The sequence below is a fragment of the Corylus avellana genome, chromosome 8 (genome assembly GCF_965113065.1).
Source record: "Corylus avellana chromosome 8, dhCorAvel1.hap1.2, whole genome shotgun sequence".
Lineage (NCBI taxonomy): Eukaryota > Viridiplantae > Streptophyta > Magnoliopsida > Fagales > Betulaceae > Corylus > Corylus avellana.
The window spans coordinates 7902549-7930327 of NC_142497.1; the positions used below are offsets into that span (position 1 = coordinate 7902549).

General features: G+C 36.8%; 3 protein-coding genes across 5 annotated transcripts; all 3 read right to left on the bottom strand.

The window, feature by feature from the left end:
• Positions 1-368: 368 nt before the first annotated feature.
• Positions 369-6782, bottom strand: LOC132164684 (Expp1 protein). Its single transcript, XM_059575229.2, has 3 exons — positions 6378-6782; positions 929-1036; positions 369-831 (listed from the first exon to the last, which is right to left on the bottom strand). The coding sequence occupies exons 1-3, from the start codon at positions 6672-6674 to the stop codon at positions 520-522; spliced, it is 717 nt and encodes a 238-aa protein (XP_059431212.1). The 5' UTR covers positions 6675-6782; the 3' UTR covers positions 369-519.
• Positions 6783-9707: 2925 nt separating this feature from the next.
• LOC132164499 (Core-2/I-branching beta-1,6-N-acetylglucosaminyltransferase family protein) lies at positions 9708-13668 on the bottom strand. Of its 2 annotated transcripts, XR_009438384.2 has the most exons (3): positions 12217-13668; positions 11533-11643; positions 9708-10027 (listed from the first exon to the last, which is right to left on the bottom strand). XR_009438384.2 is itself a non-coding variant. In XM_059575021.2 (2 exons), exon 1 carries the CDS (start codon positions 13303-13305, stop codon positions 12229-12231), a length of 1077 nt encoding a protein of 358 aa, XP_059431004.2. In that variant the 5' UTR covers positions 13306-13668; the 3' UTR covers positions 11109-11643; positions 12217-12228. The 2 variants fall into 2 exon arrangements, 1 of the variants encoding a protein (XP_059431004.2); XM_059575021.2 differs by lacking the exon at positions 9708-10027 and having other exon boundaries at positions 11109-11643.
• A 1892-nt stretch (positions 13669-15560) lies between these two features.
• On the bottom strand, positions 15561-27312 carry IQD5 (IQ-domain 5). 2 transcript variants are annotated; one of them, XM_059574694.2, is made up of 7 exons: positions 27046-27312; positions 24074-24191; positions 22197-22439; positions 20737-20964; positions 18228-18341; positions 16743-17223; positions 15561-16051 (listed from the first exon to the last, which is right to left on the bottom strand). In XM_059574694.2, exons 2-7 carry the CDS (start codon positions 24155-24157, stop codon positions 15891-15893), a joined length of 1311 nt encoding a protein of 436 aa, XP_059430677.1. In that variant the 5' UTR covers positions 24158-24191; positions 27046-27312; the 3' UTR covers positions 15561-15890. The 2 variants fall into 2 exon arrangements, with proteins under 2 accessions (XP_059430677.1, XP_059430678.1); XM_059574695.2 differs by lacking the exon at positions 27046-27312 and adding an exon at positions 26512-26607.
• Positions 27313-27779: the final 467 nt, after the last annotated feature.

Below are 27779 nucleotides of genomic sequence, written 5' to 3' on the forward strand. Positions count from 1 at the left end.
GGGTGGTGCAACCACCCTGGTGCTATCTGGGGTTGAAAATTACAGTGGGTGGCCGACCACCCATAACTGAACCCAGGGGTGGTGCAACCACCCTGGTGCCATCTGGGGTTGAAAATTACAGTTTTTTGTTATAATGACATGTACAGTGAAGAGATTGATCCTTTATGGAGGAGGAACGGAGAGGTTGTGGGAATGTGGGATCTCCCTTGGTTTCTTTTCATAAGAGGGCTGCTCCACCACCCCGTGGCTAGTGGTGAACCAAGGTGCAACCACGGGTTGGACCGGTAGCTGCAGCATGGTGGTTCGGATCAATTTAAAAAAGTAGTGAGATCCAGAACAAGCTCCGAGTCCACAAAATAAAGAGTGAGTTGAGCTATGGATAATAAAAGCAGATTTCATATCTCAATAACCGTACAGCCATATACATTAAGTTCAATAGATAATTTGATCAGCAGGACAGACACCAAATTACAACAAAATCACCAATGAACAGAATCTTGAAACTCTCAATATAGCCAACTAAAAGAAGGCATTATACTGGCTAGTGAGAGAACTTTTGAGGTTTGAATACAAGCCATAGAGGGAATATTGCCGAAGGTTTTCCACTTCATACCATGAATTGAGCGCCATAAGATGCTTATCTGTGCCAGAAAAAGCTAGCTGTATCCCGAGACTGCAATCTACTGTACCCCCTCGGTTTTTACAGCTTGATGTTTTGATGGCACAGTCTTGTTTGTTGAGGCAAACAAAACCAGTGTTACCTGAGCATGAAGCACATCCATCTCTTTTCCAATACAAATTTTGCAGCCTACCCTTCTGAAACTCCAGGGCCTGCTTTGACAATGTCCATTTAGTTTAATTACATATAAAGAATATGAGATCTCTATTTAATCGAAACTGAACCAGGTATATGCTGTTGTATCATTACCAGAGTGAAACTGGTCACAATGTAGGTGCTGTTTGCAACAAAGGCAGGGAGAGACCTTGCAGCATACTTTCGCCCCGCAAATGCCACCATATACCCACCATAAGAATCCTGCAAAGATAAGTATTGGGATTATATAGAAAGAATAATTCTAGTCGAAAGTCTTGAATTTGTGGCGAATGGTGATGGCCATACATCTAAAGAAAATCATGAAATTGAAAATAGTTTTAGGAATAAGTACACAATATAGGGAACCACCAAGTGGGAACTGACCAGAACTAAGCTATTCAATTGATTGGATTGATCTAAGTGAAGGGAAATTAAAATTTTGGCAACTGTGATTTCCATGAAGGCCTTAAGCTTACTTAGTGTTAGGTTTTTAATTGGCTCATTCAGTGTCCAAAACATGGTTTATGTTATGGGACATGAGTAGTTGTTGTACTTAGGTTGCATTAAAGAAAGTGGTGAACTCTCCAAAAAGACAAGTACTGCAGCTGATGTCTGAACATGGAGGTCACATGTTTGGACATGGTGCTCATTTTATAGTTGATGTTCAGATATGGTTGGTAATGTCCGGACATGGAGGTCACATGTCCGAACATGAAGGAGATCCGAGAGCACATGTACCCACTCATGTTGGCTCATGTTCGGACATGAAGGAGTGATTAGTCATGAAACTCTAATCATGTCTAGACCTGCAAATAACATGTCCAAACGCCACCATGCAGAACAAATACGAATTAAAGAAGACTCTCTCTTGCGTGATTTTTGGGAACTTCCATAGGAGTTCAAAGAGCATATTTGGTGTGTTCATACACGGGGTGCTTGGGGTTGTGTGAAGATTGTTCGCTTGAAGCGAAGATTCTTGGGCTATGAATCAAAAGATGGTGCTGCTGCATCATTGCTCATCAACATAAGTATATCTGCGGGTTGGGAAGGGAATTAAAAGAAGATAGGTTAGTGAGGAACTGGAGCCTGCTGAGGAAGCAGGGAGATGAGTGAGGAGCTCATTTGCGTAGAGTCCTCACTGGAGCCTGCTGAGGAAGCAGGGAGATGAGTGAGGAGCTCATTTGCGTAGAGTCTAGAAGTACAAATGCTTGTAAGTGTCTTGTCAGTGTAATTATTCTTCTTAGTGATTTTCTGGGTTTGGTTGTCCTGAAAAGATTTTTCCTTTGAAATGTTAAAGGTTTCCCTCTTCATCAACAAAAATTGTAGTTGGCGTGGTTTGATGTTTGATTATAATTGTGGTTTGTGTTTTATATAACTGCAGAATTTTAATTGATATAGCTATCTGCATTAGAATTGTTTAATCTGTGTGTTTGGGGTCTAAACTTGTTTTTTCACTTAAAAGGGTCGAGCAAGTACCAAATCAACAAATCGTGGATGCCTTAATCTTACTTAGAAGGTTCAAGCAAGTATCAAATCTGATGTAGATCAGAGTGCTTGGGATTACATGAGGAAGACCCAAGCAGATGTAAGTGTGGAGGTGCCCAGAAGAGTCAAGACAAGATCAGAGTATTTATCATTTCTACTTGCTGCTATTTCTTGCCTATCACGAGCCTACGCTGCATCAAAATCTTATCACGATGATCATATCAACTTCAAATCTTACTCTGCTCATAGTAACTGAAGTTGAATCAATTACTATGCCTCTGATATCCACATCCATTAAGAATTAGATATTAGACAGGCTTTAAGTGCCAGTTTGGTTCGAATCTTTGAAGTCTTTTTTATTTATTGAATAAGCAATCATTGCCTGATTGTGATTTTGTCCAATTTTCAGTTTAAGAAATTTTAATCTATCACCATGACTTCAACAGGCTTTCCATGGGTGGATCTCAGCCCCCAGATAATGGATCCAGCACTCAAGGACAGAATCAACAGATTCCAATCAGACTGCTTAGCTCAATTTTATATATATATATTAGTCTCAACTAAAGCCAACTCCTCCGTTTCCCTATCAAAAAAGCACATTTTTCTTTGGACAAGCGCGTTGGCCTCAGGGGGAGGAGTGTTCAGAACACACCTACTGAATAGGGCCTTAAATCCATCTTCTTGGTGTTGGGCACGATTTCAGGTTTATGCAGGACCAACACCAACTACGTAGAAGGTTTGTGCATTTGTAAGGTTCACATCACTGGAATTTACTAATTTTAATTTTCATAAAATATTTGGAACCCCGAGAGAGGTGGGCAGGGAGAGAAGGATAAGGAAATTAACACCTAAAATGTAATCAAAATAAGACATTTAGAACCTAAATGGAAGCAAAAGATGTTGGAAACAAGAGGGCAAAAGCACACTGAATATTAAGAAAGATAAGTGGAGAAGAGGATAAACACATAGAAATAATTTTTATTCCACTCACTTAAGAACAATGACTAGAGTACATGAGTATTTATAAGCTACAATAGATGCTTCTAGTATTTCAACATTCCATTAATTCACTTACATCATATGTAATTCCCACATGAAAAATAAATCCCAAATAACTCACATCCATGAAAAATGTCATGCAACTCTTAAAACAATTATTCCCTATATAATATAGGCTATAATTATCTCAGGAAATAAAAATAAATAAATAAATAAAAAGTATTCCCTATATTTAACATTAGTTTCCCAAATTGACATTTAGACCAAATACATACAAAACCCTATAACTCCATGCATCTAGAATAAATTAGAAATTAATATTACTAAATCAAGTCTAATAAACAACACTCCCCCTTGAACCTGATTTTATAATTCGAAGCAAACTCCTTGTGAAATATTTCAGCCTTGAGGAGCTTGGTGAAAATATCGGCAACTTGATCTTGTGATTTCATGAACTTGAGCCCCACCTCCTTTTCGTTACACAATCTCCAACGAAATGAAATTTTGTGTCGATGTGCTCACATTGATCATGGAACACCAGATTCTTAGCCAATGCAATTGCCAATTTGTTGTCCTGAAAAATGTCCGTTGGCTCTTTTTGAGACATATGAAGTTCCTTCAACAAATTTCTTAGTCAAATTGCTTGACATACACACATTGCTATGGCATACTCCGACTCACAAGTAGAGAGTGTAACAATTGGTTGCTTCTTTGAGGACCATGTAAAGTCATACCTCCCATGAAGAAAACAAATCTGGTTGTGTTTTTCCTACCATCAAAATCTCCAGCCCAATCTCTATCACAATAGCCCATAAACCTGAAATTTTTAGAAAAAGAATAGAACAACCCGTAATCACTTATACCTTTGACATACTCCTTTTAATTGCCTTCAAGGGTGATAAAGTAGGAGCGTCCATGGAATGACTAATAAGCCAAGAATAGTCGGCCTTGTGAAAGTTAGATATTTTAAACTTTCAACAAGACTTTTGAAAAATATTGAGTCGACTTTTTCACCATCTTCATGTTTTGACAATTTGATTCCACATTTCCATGGGTGTGCTCATCGACTAGCAATCATCCATCTTGAATTTCTTGAGAACTACAGCCTTCTCAAGAAATGAAAATGTCAACCTCCATTTGCTTCAACTTCAATGCTGAGATAATAAGGCATAAGTCCAATGTTCGACATTTCAAATTCTTGAGCAATTGCTTTCTTGAATCCTTTAAACATTTTAGGATTATTTCCTATATAGATCAAGTCATCCATATAATATATCCTCACTTTCACTGACATTAGTGCAAAGGGCATACTCATGAGGGCACTTTGTGATTTTATTGTCTAGGAAATTTCTGTCAATTCTACGATTCCAAGCTCTTGGTGCTTGCTTCAAGGCATATAAGGCTTTCTTCAATTTCATAACTATATATTCTTTCCCTTTCAAAATATAACCCAAAGGTTGTTACACATATACTTCCTTTTCAAGGAAACCATTCAAAAATGTAGATTTTACATCCATTTGATGGATTTTCCAGTTGTTTGCTGCAAAATAAATTAGTAACCTTATAGTTTCTAGGTGAACAACAGCTGCAAATACCTCATCATAGTCAATGCCCGGCTTTTGGTTGTACCATTTGGCAACTGATCTTTTTTGTATATGTCCACTTCATCACTTGCATTTTTTTTTTTTTTTGCCTTGAACACCCATTTAACTCCAATTGCCCTTTCACTTTTTGGAAGTATGGCAAGATCCCTCGAGTCATTGCCCGGCTTTTGGTTGTACCATTTGGCAACTAATCTTTTTTGTATCTGTCCACTTCACCACTTGCATTTTTTTTTTGCCTTGAACACCCATTTAACTCCAATTGCCCTTTCACTTTTTGGAAGTATGGCAAGATCCCATTGAGTCATTCTTCTCTTTGATTTAGTCATTTCGAACAATGACTAGAGTACATTAGTCTTTATAAGCTACAATGGATGCTTATAGTCTTTCAATACTCAATTCATTCATTTACATCATACGTAAAATATAAATCCAAAATAACTCACATGCATAAAACATGTCATGTAACTCCTAAAGCAATTATCCCCTATATATTTAACACATATATTTCCCGAATTGACTTTTAGACCAAATACATGCAAGACGCTATAACTCCATGAATCTAGAATAAATTAGAAATAAATATTACTAAATCAAGTTTAATAACCAACAAAAGATCCTTTTAATATGTATTGTTGTTGTTGTTGTTGTTGTTACCTTCACTTTCGGTATGCTAATACACTTTCTTTTAACAGTTCATCTATACTTTTGAATGTACAATGACCCTACCATAAGCCAGCCTTGCATCGAAACTAGACCATGAAGCTAAATCATTCATTTTCTCTTATATAAACAAAATCCTCCAGAAGTCGTCGACATGAAGATTAAAAGAGAGACAATTGAACATGTGCATAAAGAAGAATGACAGATGGAGAGACAAACAATGCTCTTTCTTCTTCTTCTCTTCTTCTTTCTTTCTCTTTCATTCCCTCTTCCCTTCAATCCTATTCCAGAAATTTAAGTAGTGATGATGTAGCTAGGACTACATACTTTGATGGTGTCTCAGGAATCCTATTGTAATAAAATTCTTGCTTGTACACATAAATAGTTCAATGCTTCCATAATTTGATCACAATTCTGTCCGATTTCATTTAAAAATTTTCATCTTCTAATATTAGTTTTTACCACTTTTTAACTACTTCGATTTCATTGGTCTTCCACCTATTTTTCATATCCTTATTTTAATCTATCTTTTCTAGAGGGCCGCATTCGCACATAAGCAAAAAGTTCACCCATTGCTCAGCTAAGTGTTAACCCAGTAAAGTCACTTATGTAAGAGCCTGTTTGGATAAGAAGTTAAAAAGTGCTTTCAGTTCATAAAAAGCTGACGATTTTTCTATAAACAAAAACTCTATATTTCCCAATGCAATCCCAATAAGGCTCTTAGTAGTGTATCCATTAGCAGAATAACCAAAACCCATTAGCTGAATATCAATAACAGTAAATCGTCGAAAGATGGGTGTAGAAGTGAAGGGTACCGGGAAGAAAGAGGAGGTGTTGATGGAGAGGAGGGAGATCTCGTCAACTTTGGGCCTGAAGAGTGCAAGCTGGGAGTTGAGGGAGGCGAGGGAGAGGCGGCGGTCGCAGGGGGAGAGCTGGTGAGACTGGTTGTTGTAGAAGTTGTCTTTGGACGAGAATGCGATGCCGAAGGTGAAGCCGTCGGATCTCTGGATCTTGGTGTCGGCGCAGGGCTGGTATACACCATTGGTGTTGGCGGCGTCCAAACCCACCGCCATCACCAGCATCGCCACCATTAGCATTGCCCAGGCGGCCATTGGCTTTGAGCTTTTTCACTCCTTTTGGGCGCTGAAGGCGAGTAGAGAGAGCAGGGGAGGGGAGTGGTGTTGGTAAAGTTTACTTTGAAAGGTTGGAGTTCAAGAGAATGCGATTGCCGGTGGATTTCTTTCAAACAAAAATAAATTAAGAAATACTACATTTACAGATATACCCTGGCCTTTATAAATTCGAAACAAAATTTAAAAAATAATAATAATAATTAAGAAAAAAAAAACAAAAAAACAAAACAAAATGACCCCTTGGTTTTTCATTTTCTTTTTAATTTTTTAATTTATAATTTAATAATTTAAAAAAAAAAAAAAATTGTGAAATGTATTTTTATTATTGAGATTGTTTTGGTAATTTATAACGAACATTAACGCAATTCGTAGCTTGGGGGAACATTGATAATTTGGTGGTAGTTTGAAACTTTGAATGAGATGTGTTCTTTTATATATATATATATATTTTAAAAAAAACGATAGGTCCCTCCATCCATCCAACGCAAACGGATCTTCTCCATTTCAAATGAAATTGAGAGAAATCAGTTAATTGCTTTTGAGAGGCAAAATTGTCCACTAAAAGTAAAATTACAGTTTTGCCTCTCAAATTTCAACAAACTAGTTTCTCTCCCCACTCCCCATCCAACTTCCATCTAATTTATTACAAAAATTGTCAAATACCATATCAGCTTAATCAAAACACGCTGGGCCGAAACTAGACATTTAAGAGTGGGGGGACAAAATTTTAAAAAGTAAAAATTTAGTTTTTGGGAGGATATTTCATTAAAAAAAAAAAAAAAACCATAAATTTTAAGAGTAATTTTAAAATGGACAAAGTTTTTTTTCAAACTGGGTTGAAAGAATTTTCTTCAACTTAGTCTATAGAAATGACATGTGTCCCTTGAACATATGAGATGCACATTTTTTTTAATAGCAGTGACAAAGTTGAAATATATTTTATTAAAAACTCATGTGCATGTCACATGTTATTAAAAAAATAGACATATATCATTTTTATAGAATAAGTTAAAGAAAATTCTTCCGACCTAACTTAAAAGAAAACTTTGTCCTTTTAAAATTTTGGAAGACCACTGGCCTACCACGTATAGAAATATATAAAGAAAACAAGGAAATAAGCAAGGGTGAGGTGTCCAATCCTTTTCGCTATATGATATCCACAGCTTTATAAAATATGAAAAAAGTTATTTGACAAAAATACCCTTCATCTATGAGCAACCTTTAGAAGTAAGGAAACGATTTGCATTGATTGAGAGCAACATCTTAGGCTTTAGCATTGGAGAAAAGAGAAGGTTGGCGAGTAAAAAGTATGATCCAAAGTCAATTATTAATTAATATTTTAATTAATTTTAAAATTGCTAATAAATCACTTTGAGTTTAATAAACCAACAAGGTGGAAATTCAGTTTAACTATCAAGTTTGTTAGTTGGCCTTCCCTCATCAATTTCTTTAAAGGCTTCATCTATCTTCCTAACATAGAAGGTGACCTAACTTTCTCTTTTCTTCTTCTTCCACTCTTAATCCGAAGGAAGAGATAGTGAAAGACCTAACAAAAGGGGTGCTCCTCAACAATAGACTCAATGCGAAAAATTACGGTGCAAAAAAAAAAAAAACAACAATAAAGTAGGAAATGGATCAAAAAATACCCGATCTTCTTAGAAAGGGGTGATGGATTGTAGGGTTTGAATGGGGTAATTTTTTAGAATTTTAGGGATCCTAAAAAAGTATCCTGTTTGGTTGCATGTTATTAAAGGGAATCCAGATACTCATGGGAATCCAAATTCCTATCTAAGAGGTAAGAATCCACATTACCTTAGCTTTGAAAAAGTTTTTATTTTTCTTTTAAAACTACAGCATACATGCTATTAAAAAATTTAAAGGTGAGGATTTAATTAAAGTAATTAAAGGGTTTAGATCTATCCTAATAAGTATCAATTTTCTCTTTCATCCACCACTTCATCTATTTATTGGTATTTATTATGATAGATCTGAACCCTTCAATTACTTTAATTAAATCCTCACCCTTGAATTTTTTTAACAGCATGTATACTGTAGTTGCAAGCCGGATCCATTACTATTTAATTTTTGTTACTCACTTTCTGAGTAAAATTATTAATTTATGAGTAAAGTTACATATACTTCCACTTTTTCACATCTATTAAGTATCTTTTAAAACCACAATTCCTAAAACCCTCAATAATTTTATCGGGTGTGACGTAGTCTTATGCTTAAGTGTCGTAATTTTCGTTAAAACCCTCAATAATTTTGAGGGTGTGACCTAGTTTTATGCTTGAGTGTAAAACCCTCAGTGTCAAGTGTGTGAAGGTGCATTTCCAAATCTTTTGATTTCCAAAGATTTCTTCCTATGATACGATCAAGAAACCCCCAAAATAAAGAAACCTTCGAAGAAAGATCACAAGTAGATATATACCCAAGTCAACATCAACCGTGTGAATTTCCTTTTTGGATTTTTCGGGAAGTGAGAGCATATATATCACAAATAGATTTTTAACTTTTAAAAAATTTAAAAGTGATGATTTAATTAAAGTAATTGGAGGGTTCAAATCTATCATAATAAATACCAATTTTCTCTTTCATCCACCACTTCACTCTACGGAACAATGCACTAAATGGAGGAAATGGAGGGATTTTAAAATGGAGAGGATCATTTTCCTTCATCTACAGCATACATGATTTTTGTTACACACTTTTCGAGTAAAATTATTAATTTATGAGAAAAGTTATACATACTCTCATTTTTTCACATCTATTAAGTATATTTTAAAACCACAATTCCTAAAACCCTCAATAATTTTATCGGGTGTGACGTAGTCTTATGCTTAAGTGTCGTAATTTTTGTTAAAACACTCAATGTCAAGTGTGTGAAGGTGCATTTTCAAAAATTTTGATTACCAAAGATTTCTTCATATGATATGATCAAGAAACCCCCAAAATAAAGAAACCTTCCAAGAAAGATCACAAATAGATACATACCCAAGTCAACATCAACCGTGTGAATTTCCTTTTTGGATTTTTCGGGAAGTGAGTGCATGTATATCATATACTATTTATCTAATCATCTATGAAAGGTAAATGGTCCATACACCATACTTGTGGTGTATAATAATCACCGGCTCGGCAATTATACTATATAGATTGAGGCATGTGATGTGCCCCAATGTACCCTTCCGAAGCAAAACATCCCACATTCCCACATTGTAGATTTAGTTACCCACCAACCTAACCTTCTTTGCCTTTTTCTTGTCCCACCAAAATACTTTATGGTAATCGTAGCTCTCAAGTCAAAGATTGCACAACAACCCTCCATGTGCCTGCCACCCAACAACAACAACAAAGAAAATACAAATTAACCTTTTTATAAATATTTTAACGTGACATAAAGTAAAATTAATAGCAAAATTCTCGATTCATAAATATTTTGATGTAACGTAAAAGTAAAAATAATGATGGGATTCCCATTGCATGTAGTAAATGAAGATGAGTTAAAAAATTACGACACATAAGGTAGATGCTTCTCCGGTGCATTGCAATTTCCCTGTTGAGAAAAATATCAATGGGATGGGATGGGGATGGACCTCATGGTTTATTGCGTGGTGGCAACACTTAAAAACATGGGGGCTTTTTTTCTTGCGGTGTTGCTGCCACAACTGGCCCGCCACTACACCTCTCATCACACGCAAAGGAGGATGCAACTTCCATAAATTTTCTTCTACAAACATCCTCCTCCACCGACAATTTTCCTTCTAGAAACTCTTTTTCCTTTGGACCGAAGGGAAGAAGAATCATTCATTCCCTCATATGCCTTCATATATTATATTTTTATTATATATTATTATTCGTCCGACTTGGTCCTTAACAAAATGTGATAACTATCATAGTCAGCAACCTAACACGACAATGATTTATGAATAAAAATTAATTAATTTTTTTTTAAAGGGTAAATTTTACTTAATCCACTCAAACTATCACTTCAATAACAATCTACTCTCCAAACTATCAAGTGGGACAATTTACCCCCACAAACTACCAAAACTGACAATGTATGGTATGTACCTCAAATTTTAACAAAATTACCCTTACTAAAATAAAAATAAAAATACTAAAATTTATTTATTTTTTTCAAAATTTTAAGGTTATTTGTCTTATTAAAAATTTTATAGGAGGTAGTTTTATCATTTTATTAATATTGAAGGATACATTATCATTGTTTTAATAGTTTAAAAAATAAATTGCCGTAACTAATAATTTGAGAGATAAATTATCAATAATAATAAAAAATAAAAAATAAAAACAGACGTGTCCTTTATTTCTTCAGAATACTGTGTTTTTTTCGGTGGCCAAAAAAAAAAATGTATTGATATTGTGGAACGTACATATCTCTAGTCACTATCATAAATCAAACCGAAGTCCTTGATGAATTATTTATTGTAAAAGGAGCCAGTCTGCCAGAGGGAAAAGGGCAAAAAAGGACAAAGGAATCCGAGGGGAGAGAGGAATGGGCCTGGGCTGGCCCATTTGCCGTCACTGTTCCCTCACGTTATAACAGTTTCTCGAGTAGCGTTTTTATTCGCTTCCTAAATGCCTAAAAAGTACACGTGAAGAAGAATTTATCCAATGTGGGGCTCCTACATATATGTACAAAAACACACCCAGAAAAAAAAAAAATGGACAAAAAAAAAAAAATCTACTTCTACTTTACTAGGTACCCTTTTTTTTTCTTTTTTTTTTTTGCTTTTCTTATACACCGTCTAATTACACTTGAAGAAAAGTATCTGCTTTTTTTTTTTAACTCACACACAAGTAAATGTCGTTTCACCTTTATATTTGTCGGAGACTTGTGCGTTTTAGGGGCACTTTACGCCTCTCTTCAAAACTGTATCCCAAACAAACGCAAGCCAAATTGCTTTCCCCTCTTCCTTTTTTTCACCTGCCAAAATCAAATTCAATATGTTCCATAGAGTTAGCTCAACCACACTTCCCTAACCATGTTCAACACAAATGACTATCGTGTGATAATTAATTGGTTAAAACGGTCACGTCAACGTTATCAACGTAAGGGGTCTAATCAAACAAATTAGTTAGAAAATAATAATAAAAAATGAAATAAAACCCTTTAAGCTATTGAAAAAATATTCTCTAAATTTTTTAGGTTGTCCATATCAACATTTTTCATAAATTCTAATTTAAAACAATTTCCTAACGATATAGACAGGTTTGGGAAAAGAGATAAATAAAGAATAAGAATAATATATAGATATATATATATATATCACTAAGATTCTAAAAAAACAAAAACACAGCGAAGAAAAACGCGGGTTGACTCGGACTTCCGAGTAACAAAATCCCCACTTTTCAGGGTTAAGATAAAACTAACTACACTCGCTACGACTCACATGTGGAACCGGACAGGGGCGAGTCAACACAGAACTCGGCCGAAATCCAAAAGATAAACCCGAAAAGCGAAATTATAACTAAAGCAGTGAGTAAAGATGGCACTTACCAGAAGCAAAATTCAATCCCGGAAAATGACCGAATCGGCGATACTCATCAAGGGTCTCAAGCAATCCGGGGTGAACTTCCTCGCGAACAGGTACGACTCGGAAAGATTCGATTGCCGCAGACGATAAATCACTTCGCGCGAAATCTCGGGGGGCCGATACGTGTGGGGGTGACCATTGACTGTACCGGTCCAATTGACCCTTGTTAGGGTGTAGTGGGTGCACCCATTGGGGTCCGCCATTGACAACAGCGTCGGAAAATAGTGCTCCTCCGGGAAGCAATCGTCGTCCCGGTAACACGGAAGCTTGAATTTTCGCCAGAGAGTCCTGTCCTTGATCACAGTAAGCGCGTGGCGTCGCGTGAGTACGAAAAACTGAGATCCGACCCGGAATTTCTCGAAGGGGATCTCGGGCATCATTGCGAACCTGCCCCTCGCGGTGTAGCGCCTCCAGAGAGTTCGCTCCATGGATAGGATCTCGATGAAGCTTTTGAACTTGACCCGGACGCCGAACACGGTGGACTCCGGGTCGGTGTCGGTCCGATCGAAGGACGAGGACGAGACAAGGGAGTGGTAGACATAGCGAAAGGAGTGGAGGGGGATGCAGTACTGGGAGAGAACGGCGAAGAAGGCGTTGGCAGGGTCATCGATGAGAGCAGTGGCGAGGAGGCGGCGCGTGGCAGAGATGAGCGTGGGGGAGGCACGGTAGGTGCGCTTGGCGGGGATAAACCGGCCCTCGAAAACGCCCTTGGGACGCGTGACGTTGGCGGCCGGATCCGCGTGGACGTAGACGTTGTAGAGGCCAGAGTGGCCGTGGAAGAAGCGGTGCCAAAGGGGAGCAAAATGGAGGTCCGAGTTGGTGAGGAAGAGAAAGGCAATTTTAAGCTTTGGTTTGGCGTCGGAGAGGTGGGAGAATGTAGAGGGGTTGGAGAGAGAGGCGGCGCGGTCGAACAGCGCCATATCATGTTTCTCGTCGGGGAGCGGAATAGGAATGGAAGGGTGGCGCGGAGGGAGAAATCTCGGCGCCAGAAGGAAGAGGATTGGGAGAGAGAGGAGGAGGGAGAAAGTGAGCACGAATGGGGTTGAGAACATCGAGAGCGTGAGCGGCACGCTCAGGATGCTTCTCAGGGGTGCGAGTGTGCGGGGGAAGGGAGTGCTATGGGGATTGGGGTCTGGAATTGTGAACGAACGTGGGAATGCCAGGAGGGGGAATTAGGGTTTGATCGGAAGAGAAGTAGGAGGAGGGAGAGTTTTGTATTCTCTCTGTGTAAGAATATCAGACAGACATGAGAGAAAGATAGAGAGAGAGGTGGATGGAAATTGGAATGGTGCGGAGAGTGGTTGAGACGGAAATGGGATGAGTGGGTACCGTGTAGGAGGGGTGTGATCTTGGCGTTATGTTTCACGGCGTTAGTTGGGATAGGGTAACGGAGTTGGATCTTGGAATTTTTTTTTTTTTTTTAATTGGATCTTGGATGTTAAATTCTTAGTTTATGGGCATTAATATGGTTGGTGCATTGTCAATAAGTTGATAATAATGTGACGTGGAGTGCAAGGGAATTACTAAATTAGAATTCTCTCTTGTTTATTTAAATCGAAAAATATTCAGTTAGTTATAGTGAACGAATATTTTTATTCCTTAAAAAAGTGAAAAGATAATAATACTCTTTTACTATAACTAACTGCAATACAAGAAGATAGAGATTTTGATTTTCCGGGATCATCAATTTGTCATAATATTTTTTCAAATTTTGATCTGATCTGTTTCTTATACATGCAGAAAATTAACGGGTGTGATGTATGTCTCTCAGTCGTGAGAGAATTTATTTATTTAATTCTAAGTTATGAGAATCTTATTTGGTGGATCTACCAGATTTTAGGTGTTTTAAACGATTTGTGAAGTAAAAAACAAAAAACAAAAAAGAAGTTGTATATAGCATGTGGTGTAAGGGAGTAGGGGATTAAAAAAAGGAGTGGTGAGGATTGGAATCCAATAGATGAGGAGGCATAAGAGTGTTGGTGGAGACATGCTTATTTGCTAAGGAAATAGGAAAGCCCAAAAGGGTGAGATTGAAGCCAATTATGACAATAGACAGCCCATGACAGGAGTTATGCATATTTTGGGGGTTTGCATGGGAGATGGTACATACTGATAAGCTCATTTTGCTTTCCAACCTGAAAAAAGAAGGAAAAATACAATATTCAATATGCATAAAATATTTTTCCCAACTTTATCTTATCCAAAAACAAATGGAGCCTATAATATATTTGTTGGTATAGTAGAGTACTAAAGGTAAAAGTGACAAATCGGTAGAGTCAGGCATTGTAACACCCTACTCAAACATGTGGTAAATATTTTACAAATCACCGTTTTAAGCTCGTAAAAATAATATAATTTTTTCTAGATATATAGTTGCTTTAAAATGATTGATCGGTGACCATCTAAATGCATTTGAAACTTGACATTTTTAATACAAGCATGTGGAAAGGTGTTTATTTAAAAGGGTAGGAAAAATACTAGATTCTTATTTCGTCACTTTTCTGATACTAGCCCCTAGAGAGAAAACGAGAGGTCCTCACTTGAGGTTTATGCACTTAGGACTAGGAAAGCTCTCACCTTTGAGGTATAAAGCTTAGCCTAGCCCTAAATTATGTGTATTCCTCGTGTTTAATCTGTGTTTTATGTGTTAAATTGCATGCTAGTTGTCTTTCTTTATGTAATGGTTTAAAAATGAGTCTTTTAAGTAGAGAAGCTTAAAGACTAGCTTTCCTTTCAACCTTGGAGCAATGCTAAACATACATACCTTTCAACCCCTTAGAGCATTTTCTTGGTCGTTTAAGGGAGATGTGAGTCATGTGACTATGGGAAGAAAGTTAGGACCTAAGACTAGCTTTCCCTTCAACCTTAAAGCAGTGTTAAACATACATACCTTTCGACACCTTAGAGCATTTTCTTCGTTGTTTAAGGGAGATATCTCTAGGAGTCATGGGTAAGGGATAGAATAAGTTTTGATAGTTTGAAATGGGAAAAAAACACATTCTAGGGCATAACAATCAAACGATAGGAACAATTGAACGTTCAATAATGATGGATACTGCCACATTAACACCATGGTATAGGAGAGTTGGAGAGAGAAGAGATGAGTATATATTCCCTTGCAGTAAAAATAAGCATACTTTCTTCATTCTTGATCATAAGTTCCTTAACAGAAATTATATATTTAGAGTTAAAAAAAAATATATGGAAATTTTACTAAGAACTTGAATACTGTAAATCCAATAAGATACTTGCGGAATTTTTTTCATGGGTATCATCACAAGAACAGTGGAATCTTCAAGAAGCAAAGGGAGGAAGAAATCTAAGAATGACAATAATATATGAAAGCCAACTGCTTTAAACAAGGCATGTTTGAAAATAAATACCGCATGATTACATAATTGATAACAATACACCTGAATGATTACAATATCAAACCCCTAATTATCTTATTCCCCCTCTCACAATCCAAAACCCCAATCTCCTTTACAATCCACCTCAGAGTTTCAATGACAAGAACCGAAAGCGTGGCCGTTGCAAGCCCTATCCACATGGCAACATATGTACAGCCTGAAACGGCAGCGCGCCTAAATCAAGAGTAGGCTGAGTAGGATATATCTTTCGTGTGGGATTTTGGAGGCTACAGATCAATGGCCTGCGGCTGTGGGACAGATTTTGTGGAGTTTGAGTCCCCTCTTCCATTAAGCTTTGATTTATCCTTGATGGCCTTCTGATTGCTGGGTGTCCCTTTCACAGCAGTTCTATTAGGATGCCTCACTGATTGAACCCCAACACCTCCCCCTAAACTCATACCACCAAATTGAGAGGAAAAGAAAAAACCAAATAAATGAACTGCAGAAAAAAGTGCTGGAAGAAAGAAAGCATGGCCCAATTTGGGTTGTTGGGTCCAATCGACCGACCCGTCAACCTGTAAATGGTTAACCCTGACACGGTCTAGTTAGTTCATCAAGTCAGACCTTTAAGCCTGACACGACCCATTTAAATGAGCAGGTGACACAACATGAACCGTTTGATAAACCGGTCGTGTTGTAATGAGCTAACCCGACTAGCATAACTCATTTAATAAACAGGTTGTGTTGGGTTGACCTAAAAACAACCCATTATTTGAAAACTAATTCAAATAAATGAATGACCCGTTTGACCCGCCAACCCATTAGGGTTTTATTTTATTATTGTAAAAGAAAAAAAAAATTATAATTATATGGGTCAAACGGTCATTCATTGGTTAGATGGGTTGACCTGGGATGACCCAAATCCGATTATACCAAACCATATCCTGCTCGCTAATTTCATGTTGGATTCATATTCAGTTTATCTTTTATGTACAAAATTGTCAGCCTAGCTCTAACTCCGACAAGGCTACATGTTTTTCAAAGGATGTAAGAAGCACCCAGAATTTAGAATGGCCACATGCACGTGAACGGGAAGAGATATATATATATATATAGAGAGAGAGAGAGAGGGAACTCACCACTGTTAGGTAGAGACAATCGCTTCTTTGCCTGTTTATCTGGTTGAGTGGATCTCTCTTTTGGATTGCTGTGGGATCTCAGACCAATTCCAGGCCTCGAGCTAGCTTCATCAACTGGATCATCCTTGGGTTTGGGTTTGGCAAGCAGCGTATTGGGTGCCTCTTGCATCCCTGCTGAGTTACTGGGTGAAGAACCACAGCCATCAGAATGAGAGGGCCCCATTTTCTGACTTGAAAGGTTCGACTGAAGATTTGATGCAATTGGTTTCTTGCCAGCAGATTTTAAGTGGGATTTGGTTCCATTCTTGCCCTCACTAGATCCATTTTCATTTACCATCACTCCATCTCTGAGATTGATGTCAAGAAGGCGGTTCTCCCAAGGACGGACAGCCATCCATCTTTCCAACCAGTTCCAACCCCAGCTGCTTTTATCTGGTTCAAACCCAGAAGGAGCAGCCTGCAGCCTTGATCCAGCCTGCCACTGCAGGAATAGAAATAGATCTTATATGTACGCCTGTAAGGTCAACTAATATCTCCAAAAGAAAGGATTATATAGTACACACAGTGATGCACACAAATACACCGGAGGGGGATTTCTCTGTGTATATCAAATATCCCAGTCAAGCAAGCATACCTAATATATACATCAAGGAAGAAGGTATAATCTATAACAACTCGATCAATACATATGTCCTAACCCTAATGTTTTATTCTTAGAACTCTAATTCTTTAAACTAGAAAGGCAAATTCTATCCCTGAGGAGTGCCCAAGAAGTATTGGATATGTCCTCTCTAAAATAAAATAAAATCTATTTACAAATTGGAAATCAAACTTCTAAGGTGAAATATCCAAGCAGTGCCTATTTCCAAGCACAAAAATAGTAATTGAATGCGCAGAGGTATAAGTATTGAAGGGCAGTGACACCTCAATTTGCCCTTTATTTTGCAAGGACCCTATAGCATTCAACCAAATAAGATTTATCCATGCAGCAAGAATGAAATGTTATAAAAGCCTGGAACATATACACAGATGCGACAATCAACTTTGGGGTTTATGGCTAGGGATAACAAGTGTACTCCACAGTACAATATATGGGCAAACTTAAAAACCTCAGACAAAGCTTCAAATATGGACAATGTAACTTGAAATTTTGGTTAAATTTGAACAATTAATAAAAGCTAAGGTTCATGAATATGCCACAACTTCAGGAGACACGGCATATTAAGAAAATTTTAATATTATAAGACTCTAATATCATATTCCGGATCAAAATCCTAAGTTGACACCCAAAGTCTATAGAAGACATTATAGGCCAAGTTCAGATGTCCATGCCCTGACATGTAAGTTCATCCTGGCTTTTCATTTTGATGTTCATCTTTCTCACTATGGACCATGCTTCCAATATCTAGTTCCTTTTATGAAAGTAATTAAACTTGAAGTAGAACTTGCGGCTTTGTAACCCAACAAAAGGTTATAATACATTACCTGATGAGCCAACGCATATGCCATGGCTCTCTCCCGCTTAGCTGCAGCCTCCTGCCTCTTTAACAATTTGGCTTGAATTTGTTCTACCGATCCCACACTATCACACCATCCTTCCTGCATCACAGTGAGAAGTGTCACGTAATGCTCTAGATGGGCTAAACAAAATCAGAGCTTCTATTGGAAAATAAGTTTGGAAATTAAACATATACCATGTTTCAATAACAAGTTGTCAAATGATAGTGATGTAAAACAATGAATACAATGTCGTGATATAATATCTTTCAGATCATTATGGTATATACAGTTAATTACATGTCAAAACCCTTTCCCAGTTACTGTAGCAGGGGTGTCGTATTTGAAAATGTTATGTGGAAACAATTGGGATTTCTATGCAACGAGGTCCACAACAGAGTTGACTGACATAACAAGTGGGCCCCAAAAACATCACAGATGTGTAGGGATGATGTATGCAGCAGAAAGTATCGTGTCCATAGCCTCCATCCTTGAAGCTGAATGCCTCATTGTGCCAACCTAGAAAGATCATCTACTAAAGCCAGGAGAATCTTGATAAGCCAAACCAGATGCAAAGAAGAGTATAAAGTGGGAGGGAATGAAGTGGCCACGCACAAAAAGCAGTGAATGATGCCAGCCTAAATTAGCTTCATCCACAATAAGAACCAAATCCAAAATAGCCACAGTGACATAGTTTCTGTAGACTTTCCTGCTTTGCTTCGTTTTTATGATTTTCTTGACCTTTTTTTTTTTCTTTCTAGTTAGGTTTTTCTCTTGTATACTTCCTCTATACCTGAAATGCGCCTTTTGCGCTTTTTAATGAAATTTTAATCACTTATAAAAGAAAAGATAATTTGCATCGAATTAGAATTTGCACTTAGAAGATACTACTACACTAGGATGAACTACATGTTGATAATTTTCTGGCCGTTGAAAATAGACCTCCTTTTCTGTGAACTACCATCTCTTTTATAGTATTTCTGGGGGCCGTTTTCACTTTTCAACTTCCAAAAACGCAATAAAACCCATATTTATCTTTGTAACAGATTCCATTTATCAGTTGAAGCAACTTCTATAAAGCCAAATGCCTCTCATGCATGCATGGCCATTATGAATAAGCCAAGTGCTCCATGCAAACTATGAAGTTGATATTGCACATTTTATGAACTCTCAAATACCAAGCTATAACTTATCAATCAGTCATTTGGCCTCACCCATCTAGGAAATAGGCTACCATGATTTTTCGGCCTATATGGTTTCATGGAATATATCTAGGCCCCGTTTGATTTGCGGAATAGACCCCAAGAACGGAATACCTATTCTTTTGTTTGGTAAGGGTTTATTCCTAGGAATAATTATTCACGTAGGAATAACTAATCTCTTACACAAAGGAATAGCTATTCCTCTAAAAAAATTAAAGGAATAGCTATTCCTGAAGGAATTGACAACTTTTTTCCAAAAAAACCAACTTTTTTTCAAAAGTTTCTTTTAACCCTTAAATTCTTTTTTATTAAAAAAAAATTAAAAAAAAAATAAAAACCTTGAATTGCAGGGGGTGGCCAGCCACCCAATGCAATTCAAGGTTTTTTCATTTTTTTTATTTTATTTTTAAATTTGAGTTTTTTATGGGTGGGATTTTTGGTAATTTTGGTTCAACACCAATTAGAATACACATGTTTTACCAAACTAAGGAATAGGAATAACTATTCAATTCCACTTTTGTCTACTCCTAGTAATAGCTATTCATTTTCCTAATAGAATACCTATTACGCGAACCAAACGGGGCCCTAGTTTTCATGAAGGAACCGGCATATAAAGGTCATTCTCATGCAACTTTCAAAAGAAAAGTCTACAAGGGGTATGCTCCTGAAAAGGTGCTCAACCTTTTCTTTAAACCACATGGATGCTAGGCCCCCACATGTTTAACTTAATTGCCTACAAGACGAAAATATCATTCCACCTTCTCAATGCATGAGCTTCGGTCCATCTATGCTCCATGAGTAGAGTTAGATGCTCAATTAATGGAAGTGCAGCACTTATTCTTAACCCAAGTCAAGCATGAAACTCAATCTTTACATGGCACATACATCTTTGTACTTTACATGTGCATGGCCATTAACTGATGTCTTTACATGGCTGTGTTGATGCCCTGTATTTTCTTGTCTAGGTATGAGGTTGATATTGAAGAATTTTCAGTTTGAAGACTTCGGTTAATCATTTAATCAGTCAAGAAATATATTGAGATCAAGCTTATCAGTTAATGTTGAGAGAAGTTTGTGTTTTTCCTTTTTTAGTAAGCAAATATTCAGGTCAACATTTCATAAACCCAAAAGAAGGGCACAGCTCGTAGGTCAAACAGTTTAACCCGAAGGCATAACTGAATTGTCCTGGTGAAGATATGAACTTCACAACCTCTGTTACTGAGATGTAGATTTCATTATTAATTAAAATTCAAAAGTAAGATTACATCTGAATGAAAGTATCTGAAGTTGCTTACTTCTATTTCTCGAACATGAGCCTCATTTACAAGTTGTTGCTGAAGTTTCTGTTGTTCTGTTTGACTTTCCAGTGCTAGACGAACACGCCTAGCCCGGACACGAGCCTGAACTCTCACCAAAGCTTGCATACAGCGGAGAGTTATTGCAGCTTGTTTTCTCACAGCATGGCCCCTAACAAGGGCTTGAAGTCTTACCAATCCTTTCAAAGCTCGTAAAGCTCTCCTAGCCTGATGCATATCAGAAAACATTTTCAATTTGATCACAATAGTTCGGCTGAAAATGCTTCTAAAAGATAATTAAAAAAATAAAAAATCATTTTAACAGGCTAAATGGAGGTCAATAATGTATGTTACTCCATGATAAATACAAACAGCATCAGGAAAGTAAACAAGATTTTAGAATATTAATGAAATGACTATATCAACAATTTTTTATCAATTTAAGTTTTTGGGATAGGTGGTAATTTAACATGGTATCATAGTATTAGAGCAAAGGTCCTAAGTTCAAACGTTGTCTCTGCAATTCACATTTTATTTCAATTAAATATTCTACTTCCAGACCTTGTCTATGCAATTCACCTTTTAATTTTAATGAAAATTTCCAGACAATTTTTCTTTTTCCCCCTTTCAATTAGTTTCTGGATCCACAATTCATAACAACAGATCTCCTCAATCAAACGACATGTCTCTTCTTTCTCTTTCTCCCAGGAAAAAGAAAAACCCATTAATGCACCACTTGGTAGCAGAGATCATATAACAGAAAAAAATAAAAATAAAATTTTACAACTACTGCAGCCACACCATGTTCTTCTGTTTAAAGTTTTCATTTTGCTTGATATGTCTTCTAATCTATCAAGCAGCTGATGATTGCATAACAAATAACCAAACCATATTTATATCTTCATTTATTCTGCCTCAAGTCATTACAGCAGTCCTACATTCCAAATATTGTCCGACATAAAATAGAGTGATATCAATAAGGAAATGCATTCAGCTGCTTGGTCAAAACAAGTTGAAGCTCTAGGTAGGGAATTAGTTGTCAAATTACAAAACCAGTTACTATACATATATTTCTTTTCTCTATTTCAAATAGAAAATAACGAAGCCATATTAATCTTGAAGGGGCAGTGCCTTATGACAGTTACCCTATTATTGTTGCTTTTTCCACAAAAGTAGACCTCTGTGTATAAAATTGAAAAAATCATGCAAATAAGTCAAGGTTCCTATTTCTCCCAGACTTGTGTATCTCTATATTTTCATCCAACTCTGTAATATGTATATATAAAGAACAAGTATTAAATACTACCTCATCAATTCAACTTAGTAAGACAAGATTTATAAAATGGCAGGGGACCCCGTAATTTAAGACAACTACACAAATGAAGTTCAACAAGACAATTGCAACAGAAGGGTGCTTAGAAACAGGATCCTGGATCTAGAGTATATATGTATGGCAATACCAGAAATCCACGAAAAGCAGTTTGGATACGCGTTGCAGCCCATTCTTCTCTCACAATTTGCTGATTATAAGCTGCATCCGGTGCTTGAAGTGAATTGGAATTGGAGCCAGCAGTGTCAAGGTTTGATTGAATACTGGAATCTCCAACTGGTGGGGCAGTATCGTGATCGAATTCATATTGAATTTTATCATCTATCTCAACAGAATGTTTTCTCCGGTGCCTAGACTTGCTAGCAGCTGTTCTCTGTCATGGGTAAAGAACAAAAAATTAACATGTCAATAAGATTAACTATGAACCATTTTACTTCACTCTGTATGTTTTGTAGGTTTCCTAGTTGTTTATGCACCATTGAAATCACATGATATCAGAAAATAAACCATTTTAGAATACAACAGCAAAATTCCAACAATTTTTCTATACTAGCAAGCATGATATAGGCTAGCTCTGCAGACAAGGCCCTATTCTGCAATGACTGGCAAGTTATTTTTAAAACCTTTTTTTTTTTTTTTTTTTCATTTGATTGGTAAGTCACACATGCAACCGGTGGTCTTAAACCCACGACCTCACTTTTTACCTCATTCTTATGAAGGGAAGAGGTGCTATTGAGCTACAGCTCATTGACAAATCATTGCCATTTATTTCATATATGCCATAAAAATGTCAAGGATATGCCCCTAACCACAAGATTTGGTGCTGACCAAGTAATACCAAATAAAATAAAGCTAAAAAATGTCAAATACTTCAAGGTAACCACAGAATAGAAGATTTGCAGCAAAACACTTAAAATGAAATAATCATTAAACGGATGGATTTATATAATCCATGTAGGTAAAAGAAACCTGAAAAAAAAAAAAAAAAAAAAATAGAACACCACTACATGTTTCTCTGACTGCTCTGGTTTGTTAACTTCACATTTGATCTAACATAAATACTATAGGAATAAGTTTTTTTTTGATAAATAATCGAAATATCATTAAAAGTGTAAGGCGCTCCCAAATATATAGGAAGTATACAAGAGAAGCCACCAAGAAAGTATGGTCAAAAAGAGCAAGAAAATCATGAAAACTATCACGAAGGAAGAAACATAAGCAGATGTCCACAAATACGAAGTGTTGAAGAAAAAAGATTTCAACTTCTCCAAGGTCCTCTTGTAGTTCTCAAAACACCTATCATTCTTTTCCCGCCAAAGACACCATAAAAGGCACAAAAGCACCATCTTCCAAACAACAACACTCCGAGTACTACTAGCAATCCACCAACAAGCAAACAAATTGACTACTCATCTAGGCATAACCCAATACAACCCAAAACATTTGAAGAAAAAATTCCAAATGACACAAGTAACCTCACGATGAAGAAGAAGATGGTCCACTGACTCCCCATTTTTTTTTACACATAAAACCACATAGGAATAAGTAATTAGAAAGGATTGCTTAAAATGGACTATAAAAGTCCTTTCCACAAAATTTCCAGGCTTTATGTTTGTAGATATTCGAACGACTGTTTTCTGCTCCAGCACTTAATAATTCTGAGTCATGTAGTTAACTAACAAGACATGAGCTAAATTTCCAAAAACAAATAAAATAAGCGCCAAGGAATTCATCTCATATTTATGGACAAGATAAAACCACTCTAGCAAATTTTATAAGGGAAAGAAGATAGAGAAAAATTGGGGTCAGGTCAGGAGCACTAATTAGCACAGAATTTGCTGCCAAACATATGATAAAATATTTTATCTTAAGCAAGCAAGATATAAGAGTAACTAGTAACAACAAATGCAACTTCAACAACAGGCCCACAAGTACAGAATTTTCAACCAGAACTAAACGTTGAGAATATGGAAAATTGAATAATGAACGGTTTTAAAAAATACCCACATTTTCATCCTTCTCTGAAGACTCTGACTTTTCTGATTTCTTCAAACCAACCAATGCTTTAATCCATTTTCCGGCGACACCCATGGCCTCGGTTACTTTAGCTCAACCAAATACGGACCTGCAAGAGCAAATTATTAGCCGCCAGTACATAGCTTACTTACAGCAAATTTAAAAAATAAAAAAATAAAAAAACAGAGAAAAAATGTTTCGCAAGAGGACAGACAATTTAACTTCTTAATAGCATCACACTCATTTGATGAAACATGCCACTGAGAAGATTATCCCTTGCCATAAATACTATCAAATATATATAATGTGAGATACAGCTAAAGTTTATCCATATGAGGTATGAAGCCATAGTGTTTTTATTTAAGGCATTTGAGCTTTATACTTGGTAATTAAACCCAATAGCCTGAGTCTCTCACGCCTGGTCGTGATTTCAAAAATTAAGAATTAAACAGCACAGAAATTGGGATCATAAAAATCAAACAGTATCACGTGCATTGCATCAGTATGACAACCCATATAAAGTACAATCTATATTTTGAACAGCATCATGACAAAAGAAGGGTCAACTTAGTATGAACACAGCAGGTTCAACATCACCATCTTCTGAACAACAGAAGCAACATTCCCAAGAAAATAACTTCTTGCAATTTAAGCAGCATGCCCCATCTTGGATATAGTTGAGCTTTCTCAATTGGAGTGGCTTCAGTAGATCATATGCGTTGAAGCAATTAACTAGCTCAATGATGAGGAACCATCCCTTCATATGTCAATTTTCAGTAAATGTTCCAAATAAAAAAATGATTATTTATGTTAATATGAAAGTAGCTTGGTTAGATGGACACTAATTAAAATATAGTCTAAATGTTTGCCTAGGTAACTGCCTTTCGTCAAGTTGGCATCGCCTGGATAATTAATGAAGTCACAAGCAACCGTGAGAAAGCTCAGAGTTTGCAATTTGGCCTTGAGGGGCCTAAGAATATCACGTTCAGTGTGCCCTGGCAACCAGCCAAGTGTGCTGGAACAGGAAATGGAAAACAACCTTCTTGAAACTTTGATGCACTTGAGTGAGTCTTGATGATATCAACTTGCAATTTAAGTGCCTAGCATGAACATGTGAAACAACTCTAAGCTGCAAAGGCGACGAATACTTTCCTTGCAGGGCTGATGAGAACTACTTAGAGCACTAGCAACAGCTTCCCTATACCTCATTCCCTTCCCTAAATTTAGGGAAAATTTCATAAAAACCACAAAAACACACCCACATCAGCTTCCCTAAGTTTAACCAGCACCCTTGGGTAGCTACAGTGTTTCCCAATGCATTGGGAAACACTGTAGCTACCCAATGCTTTATTATATTGTAAAAAATGTTCTCTCTCCTCTCTCCTTCACATGTCCCCATGTCTACATTTATTTTTCCTACATATGAAAGAGAAAAAAATAATAAAATAAGAGTAAAGAAAGAGTATTTAATTGATATAAGAAAATATAAGGAAATATATTGTGATGTGTTTTTTTTATAAGGAAGCAAAAAGTAATTTTGTTCCCTACATTTAAGGAAAATGGTTGGGAAGCTGCTGCTAGTGCTCTTAGACATTTCTAGGACTAGGTTTGGATTGGAGTGATTCCTGAATGATTAGGGACTGAATTCTGCATTGGCAAAAATTAAAATGATGTAAGGCCATATGCTTGTGAAAGTTGACAAACATACATAGAATGTGAGTACACCTAGAACGAATCTCCATGTATCAAAACTCATCATAAGTTATCTCCATGTCACACTAAGCATAGATTTTGCACAACAGAGTGCTCACTGTAGAGATTGAATTATTCACATATGAGTGGTTAAAATAATTGACCCGCATAGTGGAAGAGCAGAAAAAAGTGCGAAATTGAGATACCTGATGGGCTCAAATCCAAAAGTTTAAACCACACCCAATCAAAGTGGGATTATTCTTAACAGACCCTCTTACTTGCTCACCTATTAGAAAGTCTTGGGCATAGGCATGTTATGTAACATACACCTTTCCACTTCTCAATGTCAAAATTTTCGCCCACATTGTACTTCTGTACATCATCTTCATTCTTGTTTGCGTTTCCATGGCCAATTATAAACTTATCCTTGTTTATATTAAACACCGCCTCAAACAAAAGCTAAACATCTCTTGATTTTTAGTGGTTTAGATTTCCCTAACTCGTACCAGTCCCCAAAAAATTGTGGCTTTAGTCAAGATTCAAAAACATTGGTTTAGACAGCATCTCGGACACAAAAGAAAATGAGATTGGGTAACTGGAAAAAGAAATGAACATGGAAAACGACAGCCCAACCCACACCAAATTAAAGAATCTTATAATCGACAATGCGCTCGCATAAAACCTTAGACTTTGCAAAACTGAAAAGACACGGAATTCGTCATTTTCATGTCACCAACCTCCCGATGTTAACCTCCAAATCAAAGCCCTTCGCACCTCCACTTCAACAAATTCGGATGTGTCATAAGCACCAACCCCTCCAAGTTCCAAATGACCCCCTCATATCTTAACCCCTGGAAAAAGACTTAAAAATAAAAATAAAAAAACACCTAAAATACACATACTTTAAAACAAACCAGAATTCTTGAGCAACACAAATTACGTTGCATTAACTTGAATCAATTCTTAACACGATGCAGATCTTGTAAGCAGCACATTGTGAAAGAGGAAAGTAAAGCTCGAAAGTACCAAATTACGAGGATTTTGAATTTGAGGAGTTAAACAAAAGCCAAAATGCAGCAGAGATAGGATAAGATCACCAGAGAAAGAAGCCAATTGGCCAATAATATGCAATAACGGAGATCCGCAGATCACAAGCTCCATTAAGAAGCTCAATTTACACTAATTTGGTGTAAATTTACACTAAAGTGAAGCTCAATTTACACTTAAGTTTCTTAAGAAATTGACGTGAATGAGAAACGTGGGAAGTATACCTTTTAGGCTGTTGATCTAGCAATGAAGCAGTGAAACTAGGTCAAACCCCCGCCCCCTCCATATCTTTCAATCTTTTCATCGCCCAGATTTCGATTTTCGAAGTTCCATTCTCTCTCTCTCTCTCTCTCTCTGTCTCTGTGGAGCTCCAATTGAGGTGGCTTCTGACAATTTAAGATAAAAGCCGGCACACACATACACAGAGAGAGAGAGAGAGAGGGAGTGAGTGAGGGACCGGTGTAGGCTAAAGTACGCCGGGGGGGAAGTTGGGACAGTGAGAGAACGACGTCGTATGGGGAGGATGGGGCTGAGGTCGTTGTCAGACAAGGGGACAAAGTGAGTCAATCACGGGACGCGTCACCCCCACTGAATCAATTGTGTGGCGACACGTAAGCATTGACTGCGTCAGGTTTGGAGAAAGAACAAAAGCAATAATATCCTGAAACAGTTGGAGGGAATATGAACTTAAAATTCTGGGTCTCCTTTTTCTCTTTGATTAACCTGTTTGATCCCATCAAAGCACTAATAAGAACAGTTGTTTGAATAATTTGATCCAAACTTTTGTAGCTCAATTGGCCACAGGTAAGTGAAAGGCATTTGTTATTTGTTAATTAAGTGAACGGAATTCAAATGTAGAAACTAAATTATTTTTTTGACATACCTTAGGTTTTTTTGAGTTTACTTTAATACTACATGGAGTTAATTGTAAATCAGAAAAACCACATTGATCAATTTT